Below are 26291 nucleotides of genomic sequence, written 5' to 3'. Positions count from 1 at the left end.
TTGTCAATAGGCTCATTGCTCTTCCTGACTGTTGTGGTTTAACCCCAACCAGCAACTAACCCCACACAGCTGCCTCTGGTGCCATGGGGAAGAGAATTGGAAGAGCAAAAGTGAGAAAACTTCAGAGTTGAGATAAAGCCAGGTTAATAGATAAAGCAAAAGCCACATGCAAGCAAAGCAAAACAAGGGGTTAGGTCAATACTTTCCATAGGGATGCAGGTGTTCAGCCATCCTCAGGGCAGCAGGGCTCCGTCCCATGTAGTGGAGGTTTCCTCCCATTTGCCCCAGCTCTATACACTGACTGTGACTCTATATGGTCTGGGATATCCCTCAGGTCACTTGGGGTCAGCTGTCCTGGTTGTGTCCCCTCCTAACTCCTTCTGCCCCAATCCTCCTCTCTGGTGGGGTGGGGGAGAAGAAGAAAAGGCCTTCCAAAGGAGCTGTGGAAGCAATGCTCAAAAAGAAGGAAAATATGCCTGGATGATCAAAACTGTTTCCAGCACAAATCCAAAGCAACCCCGTGCTAGCTACTGCAAAGAAAATTAACTATTCCACCAGACCACCAAAACCAGCCCACTGACACACCCAGTGTTTTTTTCTTTTTCCCCTTTCAATACCAGACATTTTTCTGTTTCACATCTAGGCAGGTGTATGAGGGGGTTACAGCAGTCCATAGTGGATGGACAGAGGTGATAAAACCATCCTGATGGCTGATAAGTGCATAACTTTGTGCTTAACCCATACTAGGAGAAAGCCCTGGTGTCTGCCAGAGGAAGCAGAAAGGTGAGGCACATGAGCAATACTGGCTGTTCTGGCACTGCCTGGAGCTGTGTGTGATTGTGAACAAGTTGCTTAACCTCTTGGAAACAGATTTGGTTTTGCAGTGATAACTATGTGCCTCCTGAGAGTGCCAGAAAGCTCAGCTCCCTTCTGGTCATGCTCTGGGACAAGAGCTGTAGAAGTTCAGATATTAGTCTAGGCCATTGGATCTTTGATGTGGTGAGAAGTGTTGCCCCACTGATGGCTCCCTGAGAAGGTTCCTGTACTGGGGACATGTTTGCTCATACTGTTCCAGCAGCCATTTCAAAGCAGGGGGGCAGAGACCTCTTGAGCAATCCTTCTAGTATTGTCTGCTCTTGTTACATCCTGGCTCCCTTTTCATTTGAGCTGCTTGCCAAAAGTCAGAACCTGTCCCATGTTCTTGCCCCCATGTCTGACATCATCTCAGATGTGAGGAAGCACAACATCAAAGCACTGCAAGCTGTTGCCCTTCTGAAGATCATTTCCTAGGGTTTAGCATGATGCTTGTTTGATCCTATTAGATAAAAATGAATTGTCAGATCCATTCTCTTCTAGGCTGCATTCAATATCTGGGGAAGTTTCAGTAGAATCCTTGCTGGCCACGGGTCAGGATGTGGTCTTTTTATCATCTTCCCTTGTGTTGCATTTTGCAGCTGGTGTTTAACACGCTCTCCGTCCAAGGGAACTTTGTGTACATCCGTGATGTGCTGCTTTGAGGAGACCACATGTCTTGACAGAGGTTCCTGTAGTTGTTGTCTCAATGGAGGAGCCTTTGCTGTCCACAGCAGAGTTGTTTGGCATTGTGACAAGGAAGTGACTGTCCCAAATGGTTTCTCTAGCTACTCGTGGGCCATTTTGGCCTGCTGCTTCAGTCCTGAAAGTCTGCTGGCAGCGTAGTTGTATTCTAGGTTATTCTGCAGATGGGATTCTTAGGGGAATAGGCAGAAAATATTTTAAAAAATTGAATAAGAAGTTTAGCTGTCCTCATGCTATTAAGAAAGCTTTTACTGTGTTTGTTTTTTTTTTTTTTAACTCTGCATTCTAGCAACCTTCAACCGCTCTGCTTTACGGAGAGCCTAGCTTGCAGGATTTGAGTCAGGTCCTGTAGGCTGGCACAGTCCTCTCACAGTGTGCATGGAGATCACTGCTTTTGTGGAGGCTGGAAACAAAATTAATGTCTTACCTGCTCTGTCTTTGATGTCTTTAGGAAGATCAGCAAAGCAAGAAGTTGTAGGGGGAGGCATGTACAGTTCTAAATGGCCTTAAAGGCAAGTTCCCTCAAAGTTGGATCATCCTGCCCACTTCTCCTTTGAACATGTGGGGCTTTTACTGTGAGGATGAGCAGAATCTGTGGATGGGTTCCATCTGGGCAGCTGAGTACTAATACAGTAATGGATTAGAATGCACATGCAGTATTTTCAAGAGCAGTAGATGTCCTTCCTACCCCTATTCTTCAAAACAACAGAACTAAAATCTACTCCTTCAGCTTTCATATCATCCTCCTGCTTATGGGTATCTGGTGCTGGAAGGAAAGCTTTCTCACCTTTCAGCTTCTGAGCATCCTGGTTGTATTGAGCAGTTGCAGCAAGATCCCTGTGTGTTTTCCTCCCTTTCTCCACTTGCCTTTGATACCCTTCCAGCTGCATTTGCTCTCCTTAGGAAGCCACAGCCTCATCTCTGACAATTTTGGTGTTACCCGCAGTGTCCTAATAGCAGTTTTGACCTTTCAATTAACTTCAGGATTGCCTCTTTCAGTAGACAAAATCTGAACAGATGCCAAAAGCCTCAGAACAGATTTGTGAGGTTGGCTGAAAGACCATGAAGATTAGGGACATATTTTCCCTTTTGTCAGGGAAATCAACAGCAAAAGGCCCCAACAGAAGAAGGAAACTTTCCCACTGACCACAAATAGGGGCTTAAATTGAATTTTCAAGCCTTTAAAAATAAATCGTCATTTTGTATTTAATTAATCAGGGTTTTGTGAATGTGGTAGTATGCTGAGGTCATGGGCAAAAAAAGCTTTTCCAGTAATTAGTGCAGGGTCCATGCTGTTCTGGCAAAAACAGCCATGACGTCAGTCTGAGGCTGGAACAAGAAACTGTACCACACAGTGAACTTGAAACACAAACCTTATTATTGAAGGGGCATGTCTGACAACTACAAGTTCTGGTTGTGTTGGACACATAGTATATTTTTCCTTTTAAAATTCCCAAAAGGTGTTTGGTTTGGTTTGCTGTTCTGAGTCAATGAAATTGCTGCCATGCCTACTTTCTCCGGTTTCCTTTCCATAAATCAATAATGAAACTACCAGACTTCCAACCCTCTTGTTTTGTAAATATGGAAAGTGGCCATTTCCGTGTTTTTATTTAGCAGAAGCAACTTAGTTTTTAGTTTTGTTGTGCGAACCCAAACGCAAGGGGCAGGTGCAGCAGTGAGCACACAGAGGGCATGCCCAGGCAGGTCGTGCTCTGGTAGCCATGTAAACCTTTGTTTTAGGTGAAATTTCAATGTTTTCAGTGCAAGCCAAGTATTGTGACAGCATTTGGAGTGTGTAGTTTTGCAGCACTCGAATTCTAGTTTCTGATGAGTTACTGGAGTCCTGAGGAGCTGCAAAAGCAAATTTTGTCCATATAACCTGGCTTTAGGTATGTTAGTAAAATCTTTTACTTAAATTACTTAAAACTCTTGAGATTGCTTGTTGCTGTATATAAATAGCCTGGGTGGCTTATAGTTCTTGGCTTATACGGTGACATAGAAGAATTATACGTCTTTTCTTTTAAAATCTGTAAGAAATACTTATCTCTGATCATACATATAAATTCCAAAGACAACATTATTTTAGAGTTGTGACCCTCAATAACTTGGTCTTATTTGATTCAATGCAAAGAGTGTGTGTGTCAAAGGAATTGCTCAGTTGTGTTTCCTCTGCCCACACCATTTTTCTTTTGTTTTTTACCATTTGTCTGAATTTTGTTTTGCAGGCCATGACTGCTGTGAGACAGTGAAGGTGGCACTTTGTGCCTCTAGAGAAGGTCACCCCATTCTGGTTGTGGCAGAGGAGAGTTTCCAGTTTGTCCAGGACGAAGCCTACGATGCCGCCCAGTTTCTGGCCACCTGTGCTGGCAACCAGCAGGCGCTGAATTTCACCCGGTTCCTGGACAGGTCAAGGCCACCTGCTGCAGACGTGGACTTCTTGGATGAGAAAGTGGCCTTGGCATTTCGACACCTGAAGCTGCCGGCAGAATGGAATGTGCTGGGAGCAGACCAGTCCCTGAGCGGTGAGGATTGTGGGGTACAGTGAGATTTGCAGGTTGGGAGAGAGGTGAAAAGCCTGGGAGAAAGGGTTCCCTGCCTTGGGAACCTGCCATGTACCTTCCAAAGGGTGTGGTGGTGGCCCCTATGCTCAGAGATGGGATGTGATGTCCATCCACATCCCATATCTTGCCCTTCAGCCTCCTTAAAATATGTAAGGTATATAAAACACACCTTACATATATATATGAAAAAGATATTATTTTATATAAAATATATGATAGAGATTATATATATTATTTATATATTATATATTATATAAAATACACATATATACATTTATATTATGTATAATATAGATATAATTGTAACTCGTGATTTCTCCTTCTCTTCTCTTATGAAATAGCACAAGCTGACAGTCAGTATTTTCACATATAGTCTGAAAATGTTTTTTTTTTTTCTGTGTGTAACAATGGTATGTGTATCAGCATAGTGCTGTATGCTGATAGAACTCTGTGTATAGAATATCTGATGCTCCTGGAAATATCCTTGTGCCAGAAATTTGGCGCTCGTAGTAAATGTTGGTTTTATAGCACAGGTGCAAAACGACTGTGACATGAAAAATACATGTGATTTTTCTTGGAGAACTTGAGGCTCTGGCCCTGAGGGTTTATATCACATCCCTGGTTGTACACAGGATGGGTTAACACTGCAGTTCCCCAAAATAAGCCTCAACAATTTTGCAGATAAAAGAAGAAAGGGTGGGAAAACTTGACCCTCAACCACCGCAGTGAAGGCTACTGAGAGCTTATAAATAAATCCCAAGGCTGGCCCAAAGTCTCTGGTGGGTGCTGAAGCAGAAGTGCTGAGGTGTTCAGAGTGCTGTGGTGTGTCTGTGTCCTTGGAGTTCTGCCTCTTTTGTCACAAGGGGGTAAAAGGAAACACACACGGGACCAGGAGACTAGTTCCAGTATGTACAAATCCTTTCTGTGAATTTCCAGGGTATTTTGGCAAACAGTTTCACTTCAGGAATATGACTGTGAGGCATCTGCAGTGGAACAAACATTGAATAGGGCTGGGATGTGCCTTGCTCAGTTCTGATCACTGCAACAGGGTGTTCCCCAGGAGATTTTTCTACTTTATTTTTCTCCAGCTTGCTGACTGCTTCTGTAAAGCTCAATACAAGGACAGACAATTCCCTTGTTACCAGACATTAAAATATTTGATCATACTTAATGAGTCATTGATAGAGATTCAGCAGCTGTCGTACATTTACAAGGAGACAACACTTCTTTTCCTCTGTGTAGAAGTGACTGAAGTTTCCTTCTGCATTTGAAAAGTGTGGTGATAATGCAGACATTTCTGGTTTAAGTGATATAAATATGATCACAGTGATCTTAACAAAAACTTTGAAACTCTGAATTGTTGCTGATTTTGCAGGAAGGCTGAGATGTGGGGTTTTTTTGACTTTGATTATTTTTTGGAAAACCAGCCCTTAGGGAAACCAGGCCATAGGATTTACATTGATTTGCTCAGTTTGCTTGTGTGTCTGGAAGTTGTGGTTATGCAGGACTCTGCATGTTAATAGACTTGTGGACATCAGCAGTGAGAAGGGGGAGCTCTGCAGTGCCAAATTCTGTAACTCTGAGTGTTTTGGCATCTTGTGGTGAGGTTTGTGTAGATAGAAGTGAATAAATATAATGTCACAAAGTGCAAATTTAATTCAAGAATAGTAGTGCTGTAAAATATGTTCCTTTTAGTTAGAGGCAGAGTTATCTGGTAGTTTTTTTTTGCAGGGGTATATTTACACATAGGGAATTTGGGGGAATTTTTGTGATTGTGACAGGTAGGATTTGCATGCAGAAGCATCCTTTTGGTCATGAAACTGTGGGATGGAAGAGATGTCCCTGGTTTATGATGGAGTGCTGGATTAGAAAAAACATCAGTGCTAAAATATAGCATCCTTATACTGGGGCTTGTGTGTTAATTTGTGTGTGGGAGAGAGAAAAGCACTGCAAAGATTGCACTGTGGGAGTGTTTGAACAATTAGGGACATTCTGGCCAATGCCTGCAGTGGGACACCCTGTCCTGTGCTGCTTCCCTACCTATGAACAGCTACTGCAATTCATGCTTCACATTTCCCTAAATGTCAGCACCAGATAACTTCAAATAACCTTCTCCAAGGAGAAAATACTATAGAAATGAGAACAAAAGGAAATGTCAGATCCCTTCTTGAAAGATGTTTAGCGCTGCCTCTGAGCTGGCACGTCTCTATGGGCTCTTGTGGGCTGGAAACAAAACACTGCTGTTCAGCAAAACCTCTGAAGGCAGGAGCAAGCCAGGAGCCCTGGCCAGCCCCCCGAGTGCCACAGCCTGATGGGGAACTGCTGCTCAGAGGAGGCTGCTGTTGTCAAACACACTGAAAGGTCAATTTTCAAAGGCCTGAAGTAGAAATCTAACTTTTGCAAAAGTTAGGAAGTAATGGCTTTCTGCGGGCAGAGGCTGGGTACAAGATCTACCACTGAGCACAGCTCCAGGCTGAATTTTGAGGAGGAGTGGCTTTCTGTGGAGGCTTCTCCTTGTTTTTGCCTGCAGCCAGCCCCGGCCAGGCTTTGAGCAGAGGGCAGGGAGTTCACTGCTGTAACCCCAGAGGGCAGAGAGGCTGCTGGAAATTTCATCGCCCACCTCAGTCTCCCTGAGGCTGTTGAACAGACAGAACTGGGGATGAGAACACCCAGGACAGCTGACACCAGAGGTTCTTGGGCTCCATTCTCTTGCTGGGACTGGCAGAGGGTACTCAGCATTTGGTGGGATGAACTGGGGGGCAGAAGAGAGCCTGGGACAGTGTGTTTGAGCACTCTGTTTGAGACACCGCTGTGCTCTTCACCAGGCATACACTGTCCCTCCATAGCAAGCAGTTCCTGGGCCCTGCTCTTAGTTATCTGTCTGTCTGTGTAAGCTCCAATGACATCCACAATTTCAGAATATCCATAATTAAGGATTAGTCTTGTTACTGTGGTATTCCAAACACAGCGTTTCTTTCAGGTGCCATATAATCATGTCTGTCTTAATAATTATAAGTGCACTGTAACCTTCTAAAGAACATAGTTGTTACTGTCAAAAGTGGGGCTATTTACTGTTCTCAGCGGCATTTAAAGACAGCTATTTAAATGGAACATATTGTTACACTTTATGTCTAGAAATCAAAATTTAATATGTATCCTGAGGATGTATGCAATGTAAATACAGGACTGTGATGTTCTATTTTAAATTACTGAGGAGAAAATAAGCTAACTAGAAAACCACAGCTGAATATTTTGAGGTATGAGTAATGATTATGGCTTGTTTATGTTGAAGTGGGGTAAAAAAATGGAGAAAAAAATTAAGGAGGATCTGAGGCTCAGGTATGAAAAGCTTAGAGAGCTTGATTATATCACTAGTAAACAGATAACTTTCAAAATAACTTGGAAGTAATATTCTGACAAAACCTTTGAGGAAACACTCTTTCCATTTTGCTTATTAAAAGTGAGTGGTGAAACCCGGAGCTGTGGTTGATTTTTGGTTGTGTGAGCTTTCTGAGGTGATGCTTCAGGAGCTGGTTGATGTTGGCAGAGGGTTGCTGTGATCACCATGATATGGAGCAATTCCCCTGGGAGTGTAAGGACTGCTGTGAGATAGCGAGCCAGGTTTTCAAGGAGATAACCAGGAGACCATCAGATTAGATAGAACACTTAACTGATTGCAGTTACTGATGTGTTGAATATGTAGAGCTTCCCAGAAGTGCTCTGGGATAAATGTGGTTCTTTGAAAAGAAGTGTTTGGGAAATTAAACTCCATGACCTCACCAGGTGGAGGGTGGGTATAGAGGGAGACTCTCTGCACTGGTTTGAAATAGTCTGAATGTATTAGGATTATGGGTTTAATAGCTTCATGTACAAAACCAGTAGGATTTCAATGTACGGGACAACGTGGGCGTCACCAGAACTACAGATCATGAATTGGGGTTTTTTTTTGCATTAAAGGAGAATGTCTGAAGGGAGAAAGTCACCCAAAAATCCATCTTATTTTGAACAAAATATCCTAAAAAACCTTTTAAAAACTTTCAGAATTTGCCTTTCAGAAAACCTTTCAAACTTTCAGACTACTACTTAGTCTTTTTTCCCATAGGAGGATGCTAAAGTTATGCTACTGATGATGATGTATTTCAGACATGAAGCTTTAATCCGTTCATCTGCTGCACTCTTGTTATAGTTTCTCTTGGAACCCTTTCAATGTAATAGTTACAGGTGTTCTTTTGGTTGGGTTTCATATCCTTTCCAGTCTGCTGCTCAGCTTCTGTGCTCTCTGATAAAGGATGGTATGGTATAAATCAACATGATCTGTTCAGCGCCAACAGCACAAAGTGCTCTGTTCAGCAGCAGCCCTTGATAAGATGTAAAGAGTCTTTTCCATACCTAAATTTAGTGCCCTCTGCAGTGGAAAATGTGAAACAGAAAGCAATTCTTGTTCAGACAGCATCAGAAATGTGCTGCTCAAGACTGAGATGTACCATTTATCTGTGGCCGAGAAATTGCCAGCATGGGAATGTTTCTTTTTCCTTTGATATTAGTGGGAATGGGGACATGGAGATCTTTTGGTGCACTTTGAAAAATTTCTTGTTTATTGGATTAAGAAAGGAATTACCCACACATCTTTCTATTAACTGAGCTCATAACTCCAAACACAATATCTTTGCCTTGACTCTTCTGCAGGGCAGTTTTCTGCTGGAGCCTTCCCCTAGGACCTCAGCGTGAGGTGGCAGCTTGGTTCTGGGATTCTGTACCCTTGCTTCTCTAGGATTGATCTGAGCAGTGAGAACAGAAAGCAAGATTTTGAGGCCAGATGTGATGGTAGATTTCCAAACTGATGAGTGTGCATGAGTTTGGGTGAGAACCAAGTAAAGGTCATGAGCACAGGAAGACAAAGCAATGCTACCCCATTCCGTGGCCGGCTCATGAGATGTCTCAGGGCATGGAGGATAAACTAAGCATTAGGTGTAGGTTATCTATCTGGAAAGTTGTTTTTAAAAAGGAACAGTAGTTTTTGGGTTTTCTTGTTATTTAATCAGGTTTAAAATTAGTTTTTACTTAGCGTTCTTGAGCATGTCATACCCAAAGTTGGGGTTTTTTTCCCCTTCAATGCTTATTTATTTTGTGCTAATAGCACCTTAAACCTTAATCTTTTACTATTAGCAAAGTACATATGACAGTCTTCTATGGAAATTTAGTCCTCAGTTGTGCAGATAAACTGTCTGTTCATGTAACACAGCAGAAAACAATTACACTAAAATAATATATTCAAAGTCTTGTGTTTTGCCAGCTGGACTAGAGTACCCTGCCATTATGGGGCAATAATCATATGTTTCAACTCTTGCCTATTACTAGGAAACGAGAAAGGAACAAAACAATCTTGGCCTTTTCAGTATCGTGTGTCTTGTATTTCCACAATTTCCTAATTACCAGAAGCTTCTTGTTGGCATTCAAATGACAGCCATTTTAAGACAAGGAGCTCTTGCTTGGTATGTGGTTGGAGAAGGGACTCTGGCCTTCCATGTTCAAGCTTTTGATATTCTTTCATGTGTGGGACATTTTGCACCATGACAAGATCATAAAATCATTGCCTGGATTTCCAACATTTTGTGTGACAAGCTTCATCCCTTCAAAGGTAGGAGGTCTGAAAAGATCTGTCTTCCCCCTCTCCATCCAGCAAAATGTCCATACTTGATGCAGGCCAGCTCTTGTCTAGTTTTGAGCAACACCAGACACCAACAGATGTATTTTCATTATATATTAGTAGTTAATCCAGCCCACAGATGGCACATGCCTTTTTAACTGTCACCATGCAAGTTTTGCACACTCCAGAACCTTCCAAAGCCATTGCCTGGGGCCCCTGCAGTTGTTGGATGTACAGCACTTTGTCTCTTCGCTGCCATCATCTGTGCCCATCTGTTAGGGTGGCCTCCTGCCAGGTTCTGTGTCAGGCAGAGCCTTCCAAAAGTGGATGGTGAGGCTGTGTGTTTAATGTGCTCTGGTGGCAACACGCCACCTCCTCTAGTACAGATCCTGTGTGCGCACTGTCACCGCCCAAAGGCATCAGGGCAGCACCACGTTCACCTCGGCTGTTTGCAGACACCTCCAGCCACACTCTGGAACTGCCCTGTCCACTGATTCAGTGACAGAGGAGATTGTTTCAATAGAACAGGAAAGATTTCTCAGATGGTGCAGTCATATCAGCACATTGGGACAACTGGGGAGGTATTGTGACAACTGAGAGGGGCAATTTCATCTTTGGCCATATGAGACAGGGAGAAGCATTCATTTGGCTCAGGGACAAGAGCAATATCTGCCTGCATCTTTTGCAGAACTTGCAGTTGGCTTGTTTATTTAGTGGTGAACCATGAGCTGGTGAGCAGAAGATGCTTCTCCCTATTGGAAATGCTCTCAGCTGCAGGAGGAGGAAACATTTTGGTCCAGGGATCTGTGCTTATACTTTGCAGGTCTGCACTGCTCAGCTCTGGGGCAAGGCTGTCCATTCAAGTTAGGAAGATGATTTTCCCTTTCAGCAAAGCAGCCATAACAGGAGATCCCATGTGAGAACAGAACGTGGTCAGACCAGTGCAACACTTTCTTTATTTGGATGGCAGTTGTTTGCTCTCACAGAAGTGCTTTTGTGCCTCCTGCATCTCTATAGGAAGAATTACACCACAGTAATTATGTTGGCTCTGCCAGTCAGTGTACAGGTAGTGTGGGAGCTTTGTGCATGTACAAGTTCTTTGAGTAAAACTTTGGGCATTTGCTTTCACTCTGGAATCCAAAGTCATACCTGTATCTACATTTTGCAGCCTCATCAGTACCCTTTCCTCTGTGTCTGTCTATATGCTGTGGTTTTTTTTTCATTTTTCTTTAAATCCAGGGCTGCAACCATTGATTAACCTCCATGTTGTCCTATTTCTAAATCATTACTCTCTGTAACATTTAATACTCAAATCCTTCTCATTACTTAGCAAAGACTGAGAATTTGTCTCTGGGAGAGCTCAGCCATTCCCTTTCCTCTGATCAGCTGGAACCTCCATTCAGACACACTCATGTATTCAGGGCAGCTCGGTTTTGCTTTACGGTAATCAAGAGGAGTTTAGGGGGAAGACTTGGTTTGTAGCCCAGAGACCTAATTTGGAGTCATTCAGAAGAGAAATGGTGCCAGAAAGTCTTTGGTTCTTGCATACAGATTAGTTCTTCAGAATTGGATCCAAAAAGTTGTGAAAAATTGTGTGTGAGGCTGTGGTGAACTGCCTGGTTTTTGCTTTGTTTTGTTTTTCACCAAAGGTCTTAATGATGTCCCTAAAGTAAATAAATAAGCAGGAAAAACAGCAGCACTTTGAAGAAGTGACTTCTCTTGGGGCACACTTCTTCAAGAAAAAAATACAAAATTAAATCCTAAAAGCATTATGTGCATGCATTTTAAAACCTGTTGTATAGATTTGGCTGGAACCCAAATTAATAACCCAATAAATCATTCCTGTGATATTAAAGGGTTTTTACCAAGCATGCTCATTGGCATGGCTTTCTGAGACCTAGTTGGGGCTTTTTTGTTGCTGCTGTCAGTCAATACTGAAATCCTTTGTTAATTAAAAGAACAAATTTTTATTTCTTGCAGTTTTTTTAACCCAAATTTTTTTGCCTTTCATACAGAAATAACAAGCTTTGATCTGCAAATGCTGGATTTCAGCAGTGCATCTGGAGCTCATTTTGTTATAGCTTTTCAGAGCATCATTCTAGGGCTGCAGCTTTTGGAGTAGGGGGATATTTTTCTGAGATGAAAGCTCAGGCTCTAGAGTGACTTTTACCAAATTAGAAGGTCACAGTTATTAAATACAAAATGCAGCAGTGGAGATTGGTAGTTTATAAATGCTGCTACTCAGAATGACAGAGCTACTGTACTAAGCTGAGAAAAGCTGGTCTGAGGCATAATCAAACCAGGAAAGAAAACCCTTGCTTCTTTTTTTCTTTTTTTCTTTTTTTCTTTTTTTCTTTTTTTCTTTTTTTCTTTTTTTTTTTTTTTTGGGTCTGTATGAGTTTTTAAACAGTTCTTTTTTATAACTCCTTTGGATATGTGCATCAAATGTAATTGTGTTTTTTTTTTTTTTTTTTGTTCTTCATGCCTTGGGATCAATCAGCATCTTGTTAGATAACAAAAGTTGTCCATCCCTAAAACCTGGTCCTGGTTGTGTGAGGAGGTTTGGACATCCAGGAAAACCCACCTGACCACACTTCTGTTTGGGTGTGCTGGAGCTTGGTGGTGGCTGTGGCTGTTCAGGAAATGGAAATGGTGGGGTTTTCACATTGACTTCTGTGGTCAATCTCAGCATGAGAGGTCCTGAGCACTTGCAGCCCACTGAACCGTGTCCCTCACTTTACAACTGGTGTCTCCTGCATATTGGCGACCAGGCTGTTTTTCCAGGTGCTCTGCAGGTTCCTTTGGGCTCTCAGCTCCATGCCAGCCGCCGTGTGGTGGAGCTGGGATGTGGGGATATAACATTTCCCCTAGCCCACAAGCCTACACATTCCCATTTCTTTCTTTTCCTCCCTTCCCAGAGAACATCCCTCGGGAGACACTGATGCATTTTGCGGTGAGGCTGGGTCTGCTGCGGCTGACGTGGTTTCTGCTCCAGCAGCCTGGTGGAAGAGGAGCTCTCAGCATCCACAACAACGAAGGGGCAACGCCTGTCAGCTTGGCCTTGGAGAGGGGCTACCAGAAGCTGCACCAGCTTTTGACAGAGTAAGGATGATTTGGTGGTTCCTCTGCTGGTTTTCCATTCTCTACCATGCTTGGCTTTGCTGTACATTATCACTCAATGGTGTCTGAGTGCTATATTCCATCCTTAAAGACAGTTTTGGTATAATTTTGCTTTTACTGTTCTTCTAGCAGCAGTGGGGACAGTCCTGAGGGTTTAGGGGAAATGCAATAAATTTCGGGGAGGGGGGTGGTTTTCTTGTTGCTCAATATTCTGCTTCCAGCTGTCTTGCAAAGTCCAAAGTGAGTCACTGTAATATTGACTAATTAATACAAATCTTATGCAAACACAAATGAAAAAGCTTTTCTTCAAGCAAGCACAGCTGCCCAAAAGAGGGGAGCTAACAGGCATTGTGGTGGTAGTGGACTGTTGTGTTCTTACTTTTTAGAGAGGGAGTTTTTTAGTTAAATGAAATAGTGATCATTATATTGAAATAAGCATCTTGAGATGAATAGGCATTTTACTGGTGTAGGTTAAAAAAAATAAGGTAAGAATTAATGCAAATATTTAAAGGAAAAGAGAATATTTAACAGAAACAGGTCTGTTGTAAATGGTCTTGAGAAAATGCCAGGTCTTACAACACATAGCAAGTAACTAGTGGCATGAGCATTTTTTGCACTGCTTTACAAGGAATCCTTTGGAAGATGGCAAGTTAGTTTTGAGGAGTAAATGTTTGGAGATATAGCTTTAATAGCTGAGGCTAATAAAGACAAAGGGCTTAAAAAAATCTCAAGAGTGTTGTTTGTATAGGAGAAAAGATTTAGTCTCTGTGTGTGTTATTCTGATGCCTGGTTCTCTTAAGCTTTGTTATAAACTTTGTCTTTCTGAATTGATTTCTCAGATACTCAGAGTTTATATTGAATGACCCAATGTCATGCTTAGGAGTCTGTTGTGTTGTCCACATTATCACGCAATGTTCCCTGTTAAAGACTGTAAATTATTCTGCTTTCTGTAGTTGTTGGGTGCAGTGTTTTGGGGCAGAAAATATGATCTGTATTGCTGGATTGATTGCTTTTAAGTTTTATCCTTAAATTCAGGCAGCCACTTAGAGAAGGAGAAAGTTCAGGGTGGGATGGGACCTATACCCAAGTACCTTCTCCTGCCACCCTTGCTGGCATCAATACAGTGAGGATGACAGTGTTACATTATTCTCCATCAAGGTCAGTCATACTGTGAAAACACAACTATCTTGCAGGCTCTACTGTAAAAATGGGATGTGCAAATTCATCCTGTAACTGCAGCAAGGTTCTCCAAGGTGAGGCTAACCACATTAACAGGCTTTACATACTGTCAGGAAGCTTAAGCTGGCCAAAACTTGATCGTAGACCTCACAGCAAATACTGCAACCCTAATGCGAGTAGAGCTGGTAATTTAAATAAAAATGGGAAGTAAACAAAACTATTATAACAGCTATTCATGTGTTTGGTGAAGTTTTTCACAACTGGCTCCAGTTTTGGAATAGCAGTTCTCAGTGGAATGAAAAGGGGACTGGGATTCCATGACATTGTCCTGTGTCATTGGCTTTAAGGAATGCTGCTGGCCCAATCCATGGAATTTCTCTGATGACCTTTGCAGTTTGTCTTTGAAAATAAGACACAAGCAACTGCAGACCATCAAGGTCCCAATTCCTGTTCTTCTTGGTATATCCTTAAACTGTTCTTTGTGATTTGTTTTCCTCTTGGACTGCTGTGTGGAAATACAATGTATGAACATCTGACAGCCATACCACAAGTCCCATGATTTTGAGAATTCTTCTCTTCCTACGAAGCCCTACAAACAGAAATCCACAGACACTGGAAAACCTGGTGCCCTTTCTCAGTGGGTGGAATGGTGGTGGAGCATCATGATATGACCTTGGGACTGACAGGAGCAGTGACATGGGGGTGACCATAGAACTTCCACATGGGAGGGTGATGGTGAAAAAATGGGCACACCCTGATTCCCCAGCAGTGTATTTTTTTATTATGCTGTGCACTTTCTGCAATAAGATAGGATCAAGACTTGAAAATCCCTATTGAGAGGAGAAATACTGAGCTTCAAAACACAGAAAATTCCATGAGGAGAGCGAGTGTCATCTATGTGCTGTCAAAACACAAAGGACACTGTACAACCTCCTTTCTGCACTCTGCCTGTGCTCACACTGTATAATCCATGCACACAAATTTGGCACACAGCTCGTCCCACTCAGCAAAACACAGAGCAGCAATGCATGTTAGTGAGGGCCCCTACAAAGGAGTCATTATTTTTACAAGTAATTAAACTGCACTGTGCCAAATAAATTAATGCACTGTGTTTTGTGATGCATTATCCTTGGGGGGAATTTATTGTTGTCTTGCTTGCTAATTTGCAGGACCCTCCATTTTACAATGATTCTCCCAGCCAGCATTGGGAAGGGGTGAAATTTTGCCATAATTAGGATACAATCATTAAAGAACAGACATAAAACCTTCTCCGTTGTTGTTTTGCCTTGGTTTGCCTGCAAAGTAGCTTGATTCAGCTGCAGTGTAAATATTTTTCTCAAAAACTAATTTCACTGGTGACATTTTGAATTCCTGTTTATCTGATGAACTTTCCCTTCTCAGCTTTTGCAGTATTTCATGTTAAAAAAAAAAAAAAGAAAAAAAAAAGATGCTTTGTATGTAAGCTTTCCATTCCTGGAAGTATTCTGCTCTGTGGTGTGCACTGGCTATTCATCCTTGGACAGGAAAGGTGCATGGGCTGGTTGTTTTGGGACCCAAACAAGGAGCTGTCACAGAGCCCTTGTAGGTCACTAGGGATCAAGAGTCAATAGCAGCGTTCATTAATAAATATTCATATAAGCAAATAAATATTCATTATCAATAAACATCCGTCAGTTGTGTATCATTCCTGAGGGGACTTGTTTTATCTCCAAGCTGAAAACTGTGCAGTAAACAGTGTCCTGCAGTGCAAATGGAATAGGATGGTGCAGAAGTGCAGTAGTTTTATAGGGGTAAAATATAGATAAAGATTTATCTGTAAAGATAACATTGCAAATTGCAAAGTTTGGAAAGCCTTTGAGTTTCAACTAATTCCAGAGTGAATGGTCTGTGGTTGGAGCCTGTTTCTCGCCAGTGTTGGAGCTGGGTGATTCTGACGGCAGGGTGCTGGTTCTGGAGAGGCAGCACAGTCATTAAACAGGCTGGTGGAACTCCCTGAGTAACTGGAGAGCTGCAGAGTGCAGCAGTTGGTGTTTCCCAGTGCAGTCAGGGCAGTAACACAATCCCCTGCCAGCTCCATGTTCTGCAGGGCTCTTACAGCAGTGGGGAAAATGGCTTCAAGGCACCGGGAGCGTGCGGGATTGCAGAGAGGTTGGAAGTGCTCTTTGTAAAACATAATACAAACACTGATCTGGTTGCTGATTTTATTTCTGTCCAGTAACACTTCTTTCCCCAGCAAAGCCAAATGCTTGTAGTTTCTTCACAGCTGAAAGTGATTTATGTCCTCTGAAAAAGGGAAGCAAGGGAAAAATAAAGCCTGTTTAAAAAAAAAATTAAAATTGCATTTTTCTAATCCCTGCAAAGAGTTGCAACAGTCTCTGAGGTTTTTACTGTAAACTTTTTTTACTTTTGCTGGTTTCTCTGCCTTTTGCTTTAAAGTGTTTCTGCACAGCTCTGGGATTGCTCTTCCTTTCAGATTTCCTGGTAACAGTCAGGAGTCTCAATCTGTGAAACTGTAAATTAGTACAAGTCTGTATTTCCAAAGTTAAAATGATTTAATTAACACACATGAGGAATAACTCACTGGTAGCAGAAGGGTTTTGTGAATGTTTTTCAATCCATGATTATCACTTGCTATTGTTCTGATTTTACGTAAGTAATTGGTGAAGTCTGGGCTGTAATCTCCATGGTGCCTCTCAAATAAGGATGCTTTTTCAGTGACTTTACTTTTATAGCTAAATATGCTTTTCTGCTTTTCTGAGCCAGAGCTGCAAGAGGATTTGCCTTGTTCGTCTTTTTTTTTTTTTTTTCACCCCAATTTAGCAGGGTCTTTAAGCAAGGGTTTAATTTCAGAAATACCCAGTTTATATTCAGTACAGTGTTTAGGCATGATCTTAAAATCAGTCACATGGTATAAATATGTTTTATTTCTGGGTAAGCAGATATCAGAGGCTGTAAGGTTTATTGAATTAATGCTGATGTTTCTCCATCTGTTCTTCCACTCCAAACCAAGCAACAAATCCATTTGATTGCTATTTGGGGAGCTGGGTTTTGAGATATGGCTTGCTGTGGTGTGGCAGGAGAACAGTTGACTTTGTATCTACAAGTGATGGCACAAGATTAGTGTGTTAAGAGGGATTCAAAAATATTAGGAGGGCACTGGAAGAGGACTCAGATAGGGGTGTGTTGAGGAGATGCTGTTTAGCTACAGACAGTAATCTGTGTGGGAGGGCCAGTGGTCTACAGGGTCTCATTTTGTGCCTGTAGGATCTTCAGTTGAAACACCATCATTTAATACCTTTAACATCACAATTAGAAAGATGTTGAGGTGCTGTGGGTTTTTTCTGGCCACAGCAGAGGAGCAGACTGGGAGTGGGAGGATGTGGCAACCAGGTGTAAACGTGGTGGAGCAGGAAGAGTTTGTGTTTCTCTCTTCCACCTACTCACCCCACAGCAGGCTCCAACTTTTACTGACTTCCTTGTGTGTTCCCACATCCCTATGAAGACTTTTCATTCTTTGGCTCCCTCCTCTCCTTTGTTTTGTATGTAACCACCTCTGAATACAGAAGAGAGAGGAGGCTTAGTCCATGTAATAGAAACAGCTTTTTAATGTTTCTGTATTCCCACTTGGAAATTGTAGTCCTGGGAGATCATGGAAACAGACCTGTGAGCATGAGAAAGAAGAGATTTAGAAGGGATTTGAGAATATTTACCAAGATATAAGAAGAAATTATTTTCTTTCCCCCAGCAGTTCTGATCTGGAAGTGTTCCCAAAAATTATAGGGGCCATAAGTGTTGGACAGCCTTGTATGGTTGGTAAGTCATTATGAGAGACCAACTCTGTTTCAGGATAAATTTAGAAAATGCAGATAAGTGGTTTCCCAGAACTGCTGGGTTTTTGGCCTCAGGCATGGGCTAGCTGGATACCCAGTTAGGATGCTCATATTTAGTCTCTGGAGCAGTGACATTCATGGTCAGGGTTCGAGTTTGAACAGATGATTGTAGAAGAAGTCTTTGTAATCTGCTGTGTCAGAGGCAGCCAAAGGCATGGCTTCTTCTCAGGGGTCTGTTGCAGAGCCAGTGATCATGCTTGCTTGCAGCATTTGGAGATGTTTTGCAGAGACAACTCTTCTTCCATATCACTTGTCCTGATCTAAGGTGCTGTTTTTAGCTGTAAACACTGCTTGGTGAAGTATTCTCTATTATGGTGCTTTTTAAATTTAAAATGCAACAAATGGCATCTGTTTTCACTCTTGAGTGTGTTTCATAGATTCACTTTAAATTCCCTTTGTTACTGATGAGTCTCCAGGTGGACATTGTGTTCTGTGTTGGACCTACAGCTCCACATCCTGAGCAGGGCATCCTTCTTGTTAAATAATGCTCTGAAAATAAAAAAAAATGGAAAATGCATTTAATAACAGTTACTCTTATGGAATGCAGATTGTACTTTTTGGCAGATATAGCTGATAGGAGTTGGTAGACGTATTTTTATACTTTTTTAATGTATAATTAACATTGGGGTCTAAGAAATGCTTGGGTTTAGAAGTACAGACTCGTTGTGTTTGGAAATACTGGACCTGTTCCCTTAGCATATGTGCATCTGCAAACAACTGTTAAAGGACCAAGCCAGCTTTTCTCTCTATGATTTGCTGCTGTATAATGTGTTGATCAATGAGAAGTTAGCCTTACTTATTTTGAATTGAGTTATTAAATATTTAATCTGATATTGAAGGGTAGGTTATGCAATCCTGAATTCAGTTTGGTGTCAGAACCCACAACTGCAGTTCATGTTTGCTCAAGGCACAGTAAGGGGTTGGTTGTTATTTCTACATCAGGTGAACTTTAACTCTTCCTGTCAACATCAAAACAATTTAAATTAGCAAGAATTATGTAGGTTTTTCTTATATGAGAAACATACTTTTTTCTACTTTCCTGGGGCATTTGGAACGCTTGGAAACACCTGAGGTATGAATTCTGTGTTTATTAAATATCTTTCAAATTTGAAAATGTTTGATTTATTGTAACCCATTCTAGCACATGCTGGTTGCATATGTTTTCTGGGTCTCATGTACAATGCATATGGATGGTTATAAAAACAAGGAGGAGCAAGAAAGGGTTTGTCTGCATTGGTGTTTTGTATATCACCGAAGGTTGTGGTTGCAAAGTTGGTCATACAGATACAAAGCCTCCATTACCCCAACACTTCTGCAAATAACACTGAAGTTCTGTTTGGTCAGATTTCTAAGATTGGTTTAAATGCTGGTGACTGCATTGAGTATGGGTGCTGGGTTTTTCCAGGTGGGATTGTTGGCTTGATGTGAATGGCCTGTGCTGTGGGCATGTTGCAAAATCACCACCAATCCTACCCCTGTACCCTTGTTTATCCCAGATCACAGTCTGTCTGATCTGGTATTTTCACTGTGATACCATAATAATAGCAATAAAAAGAATGTAAGATTAGAATTCAATTTAATTACGTTTTTATTTACCTTACAGATAAGAGCATCTAAATTATGGCCTTTTCCTAGCTTTTCATGCAGCCATAGTGATACAGGCTTTGTTTAAATTTTTTTAAACAAATTTTTCCTTTTTTTTCGTGTTTTCTTTGTCTTGTGGATCTAGAGACTGATGCTTTCAGAATAAACCCACAGCTGTTGTCAAGCTTGCAGTAAGGTCCTAAGAGAGGGCCATGGTACTGAGCTTGTTTTGTTTCAGCTCAGAAATCTGGATGGGATATCCCCAGGAAATAACACCTTGAGTTCCCACACTGCCTTCCTCACCCCTTTGTGAAACTGTGGGATAGATCTCCCTAACCTGAAGTTTGGCTTAACTCACTGAAACTTTTTCATTCATCTTCTGATCTCTTCCTCCCTCCTCTTTCTCTCCCTTGCAGTTCAAACCTTGTCTCTTGGTAGTGGAAAACACGCCTGCTGCAAGCACCAGCGCCTTGAATTTCAGGCCATGTTACTGAGCAGTTTCTGCAGCTTTTGAGGCCAGGCAGAGCTTTTGATCACTTGGTTGTTTATTGTTTTTTGGGGCTTTTTATTTTTGTTCTCCTTTTCTCTCTTATCTTCTCGTCTTAAAAATCTCGCGCCCATATCTGCCGGAAGCCAGGAGCCCTGCGGTGTGGGCTTTCCTTTCCTTTTCCTGCCAGATCAGGAGAGATTCAGTGCATGAGTACAGTGAAGGCTGCTTTGAAAAGGCACCAGTCTGCTTGGGCTGTGCTGCGAGGTTTAAATAAAAACCACTTTCTATTTACTGTCCCATCCCAGCTTGGATTGGGCTTGGAGCAACCTGGTCTAGCGGAAGGTGTCCCTGCCCATGTTGGGATGATCCTTAAGGTCCCTTCCCACCCAAACCATTCTGTGATTCTGTCATCTGTCATCTTGTCTTACATGCCAGATGGGCAGGAGGTGATCCTGTAGTTTCAGCCATCTAATCAGCTCCCAGATGGAGCAGGACATGGCCTGAGAGTATTTTGAAGTATTTTTGGTTCCCCTCTCTCTCTGTTTGAAGTTGTCATCCTTCTCTAAGCCACCTTTCTTCAGATGAAGGGTGGGCTGGTAAGTCTGTTCTTCATTTCAACCAAAAATTTCCCTTCTGGATTTGCCTTCGTGGCACAGAAGGCTGACCAGAGCTGGAGGATTTCTTCCAGGCTTTTTCAGTGGCCCATGGCATGGTTATGCAGAGGGGAGAGCTAGTGAACATTATCAGCCTTCTCAGGCAGTCCTTGCTTTTTTAACCAAGATACTTTCTTCTGTGAAAGTTGAGCTCAGAAATGTTTCTTACAAAATGTTCAGTTCACTGGTATCTGTTACGTATTTTGATGGGAAACTGTTGAAAAGGGAAGATGAGAAAGATTTGGCCCAGGATGGTTAAATCTCATAAGAAGACAGATTTCCGTTGTTTCTGGCAAAGCACAGCAAACTGGATTTTTGTGCTGAACAAAAGCAGATTTTCAAACTTCTTGAAGCCTGGAGTTTGTATACCTATTTTGGCTAATAAATCTTCAGTAAGTATTTGCATATCTGTTTTTATCTCCTAGTAGAGCAGCTGGGAAATGCAAGCCTACAACCACTACAAAAATTCCAAGTCTGGACAAAATAAGCATCTTTCACAGCCAGGAAGTACAAAATGAGTAACAGCAAAGCTTTTTTCCTGGAAGAAAGTGTGTTTTTATCATCTCTCAGTAAAACCCAGGACTTGCAGTGAGACATGCAGGAAAGGCATGAACAGTGAAGCTCAGTGTATGAGGGCAAATGAGCAGGAGTGTCTTCTCAAATGGCCTTGGAAGAGATTGCCTGAACAACAGGAACAGTGGTGGGAAAATGAGTTAATGCTTGTGAATCCTCATTTGTCCTCTCTGCTTCAGACCATTAGTGCTGGGATGGAGCAGAGTATGAAAGGCATGGTTTGAAGGAGGCAGTAGATTGAACCATTCTCTATCTCACAGTTTAATTTTGTGTAACAAAGGTAACAGCTATTAAAAATGAGAGCTTGGAGTTTGTACTTGGCTGAATGTGAGAAACTTCTTGCTTTCTCAAAAGGTTCAAAACTTTTCATAACGTGTAACACAGACTGGCAGCTTGAATTTGAAAAGAAACTGCTGTCTTTGTGAGCAAAAGTGACTGTTTGATCCATCTGGGCCATGTGAAGGTTGCAGATTGCTGGAGGGGCGGACACACGTGCGGTGTTGCAGGGGACTCTGCCTGTCATCTTGCTCCAGATTGAGCCTTTTGAAGTTGCTGAGGGCCCTTTGAGGCTCAACAGGTCATGCAGGCAGCTTTGTGGGTGCTGATTGGGAGATGCCTGTGAGGGTCCTTGAAGCTGGTGAGAAAGTAGAGCAAATTCATCGTGTGCTGTTCTTTAATCTGTTGTTCCCGTGAGTGGGTGACTGTGGGCTTTGTGCTCACTGCCTTGTTGTACTCTGAGAATGGTACAGTGGTTTCTCATACATGACAGCTGAAGAGAAAAACACTCCAGACAGAAATGTCTGTGTTTTCTTGATAAAGGAAGGTCATTTCTTTAGTTACTTGTAATGGCTCAGTTGACTTCAGTGCCTCTGTGGACTTAGACCAATCACCACCAGAAACTGGCTCCTTCCTTGTGTTTCTCTGTGGAAATACTGATTCTGCTGAAATCAAGTGTAATTCTGCTGAAGTCAAGTCATGACTGAGATAAGTGGTAGAGAATGGTGAAAGCCATAGTAATCCTTTGTCTGAATTTCCTTGCAGATTTAACCCAAGATGAGTCACAGAAGGGGGTGGGTGACTGTGCTGGAGCAGAGCAGGGGCAGCCATTGCCACCACCATTGCCTGCACAGGTTTCTCTGCCTCTGATGAACCTTTTTACCGTTTCCCCACCCTGCTCTGCCCATTCCTGTTGCTGATCATGGTGTTTGCTCGTTATGACTTTGCTTTCTAGATTGCTTGGCTTCCCAGAGAGATAGCCCTGTGGTTTGCTGGGGGGCCCTTGCCCATAAGAAAGGTTTGCAGATTTTAAATCAATACCAATCAGCAAAGATTCTGAAAACTATGTGCAGTTTTACCTGGTTGATGGCATGCATTTGTGTTTATGTACCTTCTTAAATTCCCAATTATTTAATAAGAATCACGTCTCTGCCTCTTCCAAGGAAGTTTTTACCTGAACAGGAAAGGGAGATCTGAAAATTGTTAGTCTCTGCAAAGGGAGGGGACATCACACAGTCACTGAGTAGTTTGGTTTGAAAGGGACCTTTAAACATCATCTGGTCCAATCCCCAGCCCAGCTTGTAGGTGGGACTGGGTGTCAGTAGATGTGTCCCTGGTAGAAGAAAGACAGGGAAAATCCCATTTCTTGCACCCCTGAGCCGGTCAGTGTCATCTCCTTGCCTGTGTAACATTCCTGGGGTTTGGCTCCATGTCTCTCCTGGTGGATGCAGGGCTTGGTAGGGTGGTGCACAAACTGCTCTGTCTGGGATGATCAAAACAGATGTTGGGTTTCCTGAATCAGTTCTGATTCAAAATGAAATTTGTGAACCTGAAGGTGGTGAACACCTCAGTCTTTTCTTACTGCCTCAGTGGGCCAGTGTAGCTGCCCTGCAGTTTGGTGAGATCTGAGGAATTACTGCTTTGAGTGGTACAAAATCAGGGTTTGATGTTCAAAAAAAGAGGACTGAATAGAAATTTCTATTGACTTCATTTACCGACTAAGTTATTTTTCATTCTGATCTACAGCATCTTTTTTCCTTTCTTTCCTTTGGATTGGTAAAAAGAAAACCTGTGATAGTGCTGCAGAAAAACAGCTGTCTGACAACACTGAGAAGATCTTGCACAGAGGCAGTTTCACTGAGCAGGTTCAGTTCATTTCAGGAGTGAAAACATTGCTGCAATTTGATGGCTGTTGGGTGTTTGTGAGCAGTGTGCTGGCTTTGGTGTAGAAGTTGAACCATCATCGTTTTCATTCCTTCCAACTTACCTCTTTGCTGTTCTGCCTTTCAGGTCTCTGCTGTTCTGTGACAGCTGCTTTGGTGATCTTCACCTGTGATAAATCTGATTTAAAATGCAGTTGTTGTGCCCTTAGCTGCTAGTCTGTCACAGTCTGGGGGAAAAACCACAGACATCTACCTGAGAAGGACCTTGTGAAATAAAGCTTGTGGCTGGCATTAGCGCTAAATCACATTAATGTTCAAGACTGAGGAGTGTGCGTGTGTATCTGTCTGTCTGATGCCACTCTGCTCAGTCCCATGATTAGATGCTGTCCAGAGTGAAGGAGAGCCTGTGTGCCTTGCCCTGCAGGATCCCTGCTTGCCTGCCCCCTAACCCTCCCTTGTTTTGCAGGGAGGGAGGCAGGGAGCCAGACTCGTGGAGCACCCTGTCTCACACCGTGCACTCGGGGGACTACAGCGTGAAGCACCACCGTGGGCTGGATGTGTACCTGCTGACAGCTGAGGCCACGGAGGGGACAGCAGCCAGCTGGGAAAGGGACATCCAGCACCTGCAGATGCACATGCAGAGCCACCAGCACCAGGTGAGCAAAAGGCTGAGGGGGATGGAAGAGAAGCAGATCTGGCTGGTATCAGCCTGGCACCTGGGGAGGATTTTTACATGTTAGCATCTTTCAGTGTTTCCCTAGGCGTTTTCTCTGGATCCATTATCAAGCATCCAGGTGGACACCTGTCCATTTGCTTCTTACTTGAGCATGGGGAGATCTGATTAAGCTGTATGAGGCAGCAAATGTTCTCATTCTGAAGAGAAGCAGGCTTAGGGCTGTGCGACACCAGCTCTGTTTTGCCTCTCTCTGCTCCCAGCTCCTGCCCGATCTGTTAGTTTTAGACCAAGTGGGATGGGCAGGAGCACCTTCCTGGAGAATGCTGACCCTCTGCCTGTCTGGCAGACACTGGGCAGTTTAAGGCAGGCTCTGGAGTGAGGCTGGGGGTGTGGGCTTTAAGTACAGTGGGAACATCTCTGTTCAGATGGAAAGTTCAGGGTCAGAGAAGAGACTGAGAGGAAAATTTCTGAGACAGGTGATGGAAAAAATGGCTGTTTCAGTAGCAATTCAGTGTAGGACTCAGAGGGCAAGCCTGTCTTGGCCACACAAGGTTTGTGTCCATAATGGTCCCTTCACTGTGCTCCTCTTGAACTCTGTGCTGGTTGGTGTAGTATTTTGAAAGGGTTGCTGCTTTAAAATCCATGCCACAGGGTCTGAGTTGGGAAGGTGAAACATCAGAACACTTTTGTGCCCTTTCTCAAAAACACCCACGTGTCTGTCACCGTTGGCATCACTTGTGGGTGTTGTTTCTTCATCAGATCTCATATCCGGGGTTGAAGAGGTGCAGGATCTAAACAACAGGATATTTTTGTTGCTTTAACTAGGGGAGGGGAGAACTGTTGTGTGCTGCCAGTGGGCTGGGGGAACGAGCAGAGGAGTGGGCTATGCTGAGCCATTTTCAGCCTTCCCTGAGTACCTGAGATGTTGATTACTCCCAATCTCAACAAGAACTGATGGCATGAGTGACAAACCCAGGCTAACTGAAATCTCTTCCCCTTTCCATCAAGAGACCCTAATCCATGGCAAGCATATCCCGTTCACTGCCTGTTTGCTCATGCAACATTTTGCCTGACAATGAAACCAGAAATAGACTTTGCTTTCCACCACTGTTTTACTTCACATCTAATCTGATTTGAATTTGGAAAGCAGCCCTGTAATTATTTCATTTAGGTTTATTTTGGGTCAGCTGAGAGCCTGTTGGCTTCCTTTGGTGATGGCTGTATTTTTCCGGCTATCAGCGGAGTGACTTCACTGTGAGGATGCAGGGGCTGCTGCAGCCCCTCCTTTTGAAAACCCTGCTTGTTCCCAAGCAAGTGTCACTATTGTGTGTCTGTCCGTCCTGGCTAGCATCCAGGAGCACGGTCTCCATGCTCTGCTGTGGGGTTACAGCCACCAAAGGCCTGGAACACTGTTTGTCCATGCAAAAAATACCTGCAGCCTGTGGGTGCCACTGCACACAGAGCCCCGTGTCCCATCCCTGGTGCTACACAAGGGATGGAGAGGCCATGCTGCTGCCTCCAGGGCTAACCTGGCTTGGGATGCCTCAAAACCAGGGAGGCATAGCTGACAGCATAGATGGGAGCTGGGCAGCAGGGTACTTTTGAATAGCAGGGTGATTGGAGGCAGACACCAGAAGTACATTTAGCGGTCTGTGACTCAGTGAGTCTGTGGCACTGCTCAGTGTTTGCAAACCTCAGAGTGTGGAAAGACAAGTACATGCAATATCCTTAAGGAAGCAGTGATGATTTTAGCCACTCTTAATATATGCAATACCCAGAAGATCCCTGTGATGCTCAGTTAACATAAGTGGCTGCTTTAATTATCAGAGGGTTTAAGGTGCCAGTTTTGGTGTGAAGTTCTAGTTCTCTGAGAACTAAAAACTTAAGCAAAATTTGCAGGGAGCTGTTCAAGTTAGACTTCTAATATGCATGTATTTTTTGGAATCCTTTTACAAATAAATGCAAGAAAAGCTCAGATTTTACATAGTTCATTAGAGTTTTATACATACGGAGAGTCTCAGGCCCTTAGTGAAAAACCACTGTAACCTTGGAAAGCTTGTGGTGCAAAACCCCAAGCAAACCTGTGGGGAGCTCTGTTGTGTGAGGGACTGGGGTGGCTCAGTAATTTAATAAGCCACTGTTTCTAAGATGTGAACATTGATATGTTCTCTTCTACAGAGATGAGAATATGAAAGGAAATAT

At 42.9% G+C, this 26291-nt stretch overlaps 1 protein-coding gene across 4 annotated transcripts in view; it reads left to right on the top strand.

Moving 5' to 3' along the window:
- AKAP13 (A-kinase anchoring protein 13) overlaps positions 1-26291 on the top strand; it is a 203203-nt gene that overhangs the window by 80499 nt on the left and 96413 nt on the right. For all 4 annotated transcript variants that reach the window (XM_084214119.1, XM_084214121.1, XM_084214120.1 and 1 more), the window contains exons 6-8: positions 3783-4079; positions 12684-12867; positions 23880-24069. In XM_084214119.1, the coding sequence (XP_084070245.1) occupies positions 3783-4079; positions 12684-12867; positions 23880-24069 (671 nt within the window). The remainder of the gene's footprint in view (positions 1-3782; positions 4080-12683; positions 12868-23879; positions 24070-26291) is intronic.

Source organism: Fringilla coelebs (assembly GCF_963513975.1).
Source record: "Fringilla coelebs genome assembly, chromosome: 12".
NCBI classification, from domain to species: Eukaryota; Metazoa; Chordata; class Aves; order Passeriformes; family Fringillidae; genus Fringilla; species Fringilla coelebs.
The sequence above is the reverse complement of the archived record's forward strand: the minus strand, read 5'-3'. Positions and strand labels throughout refer to the sequence as shown.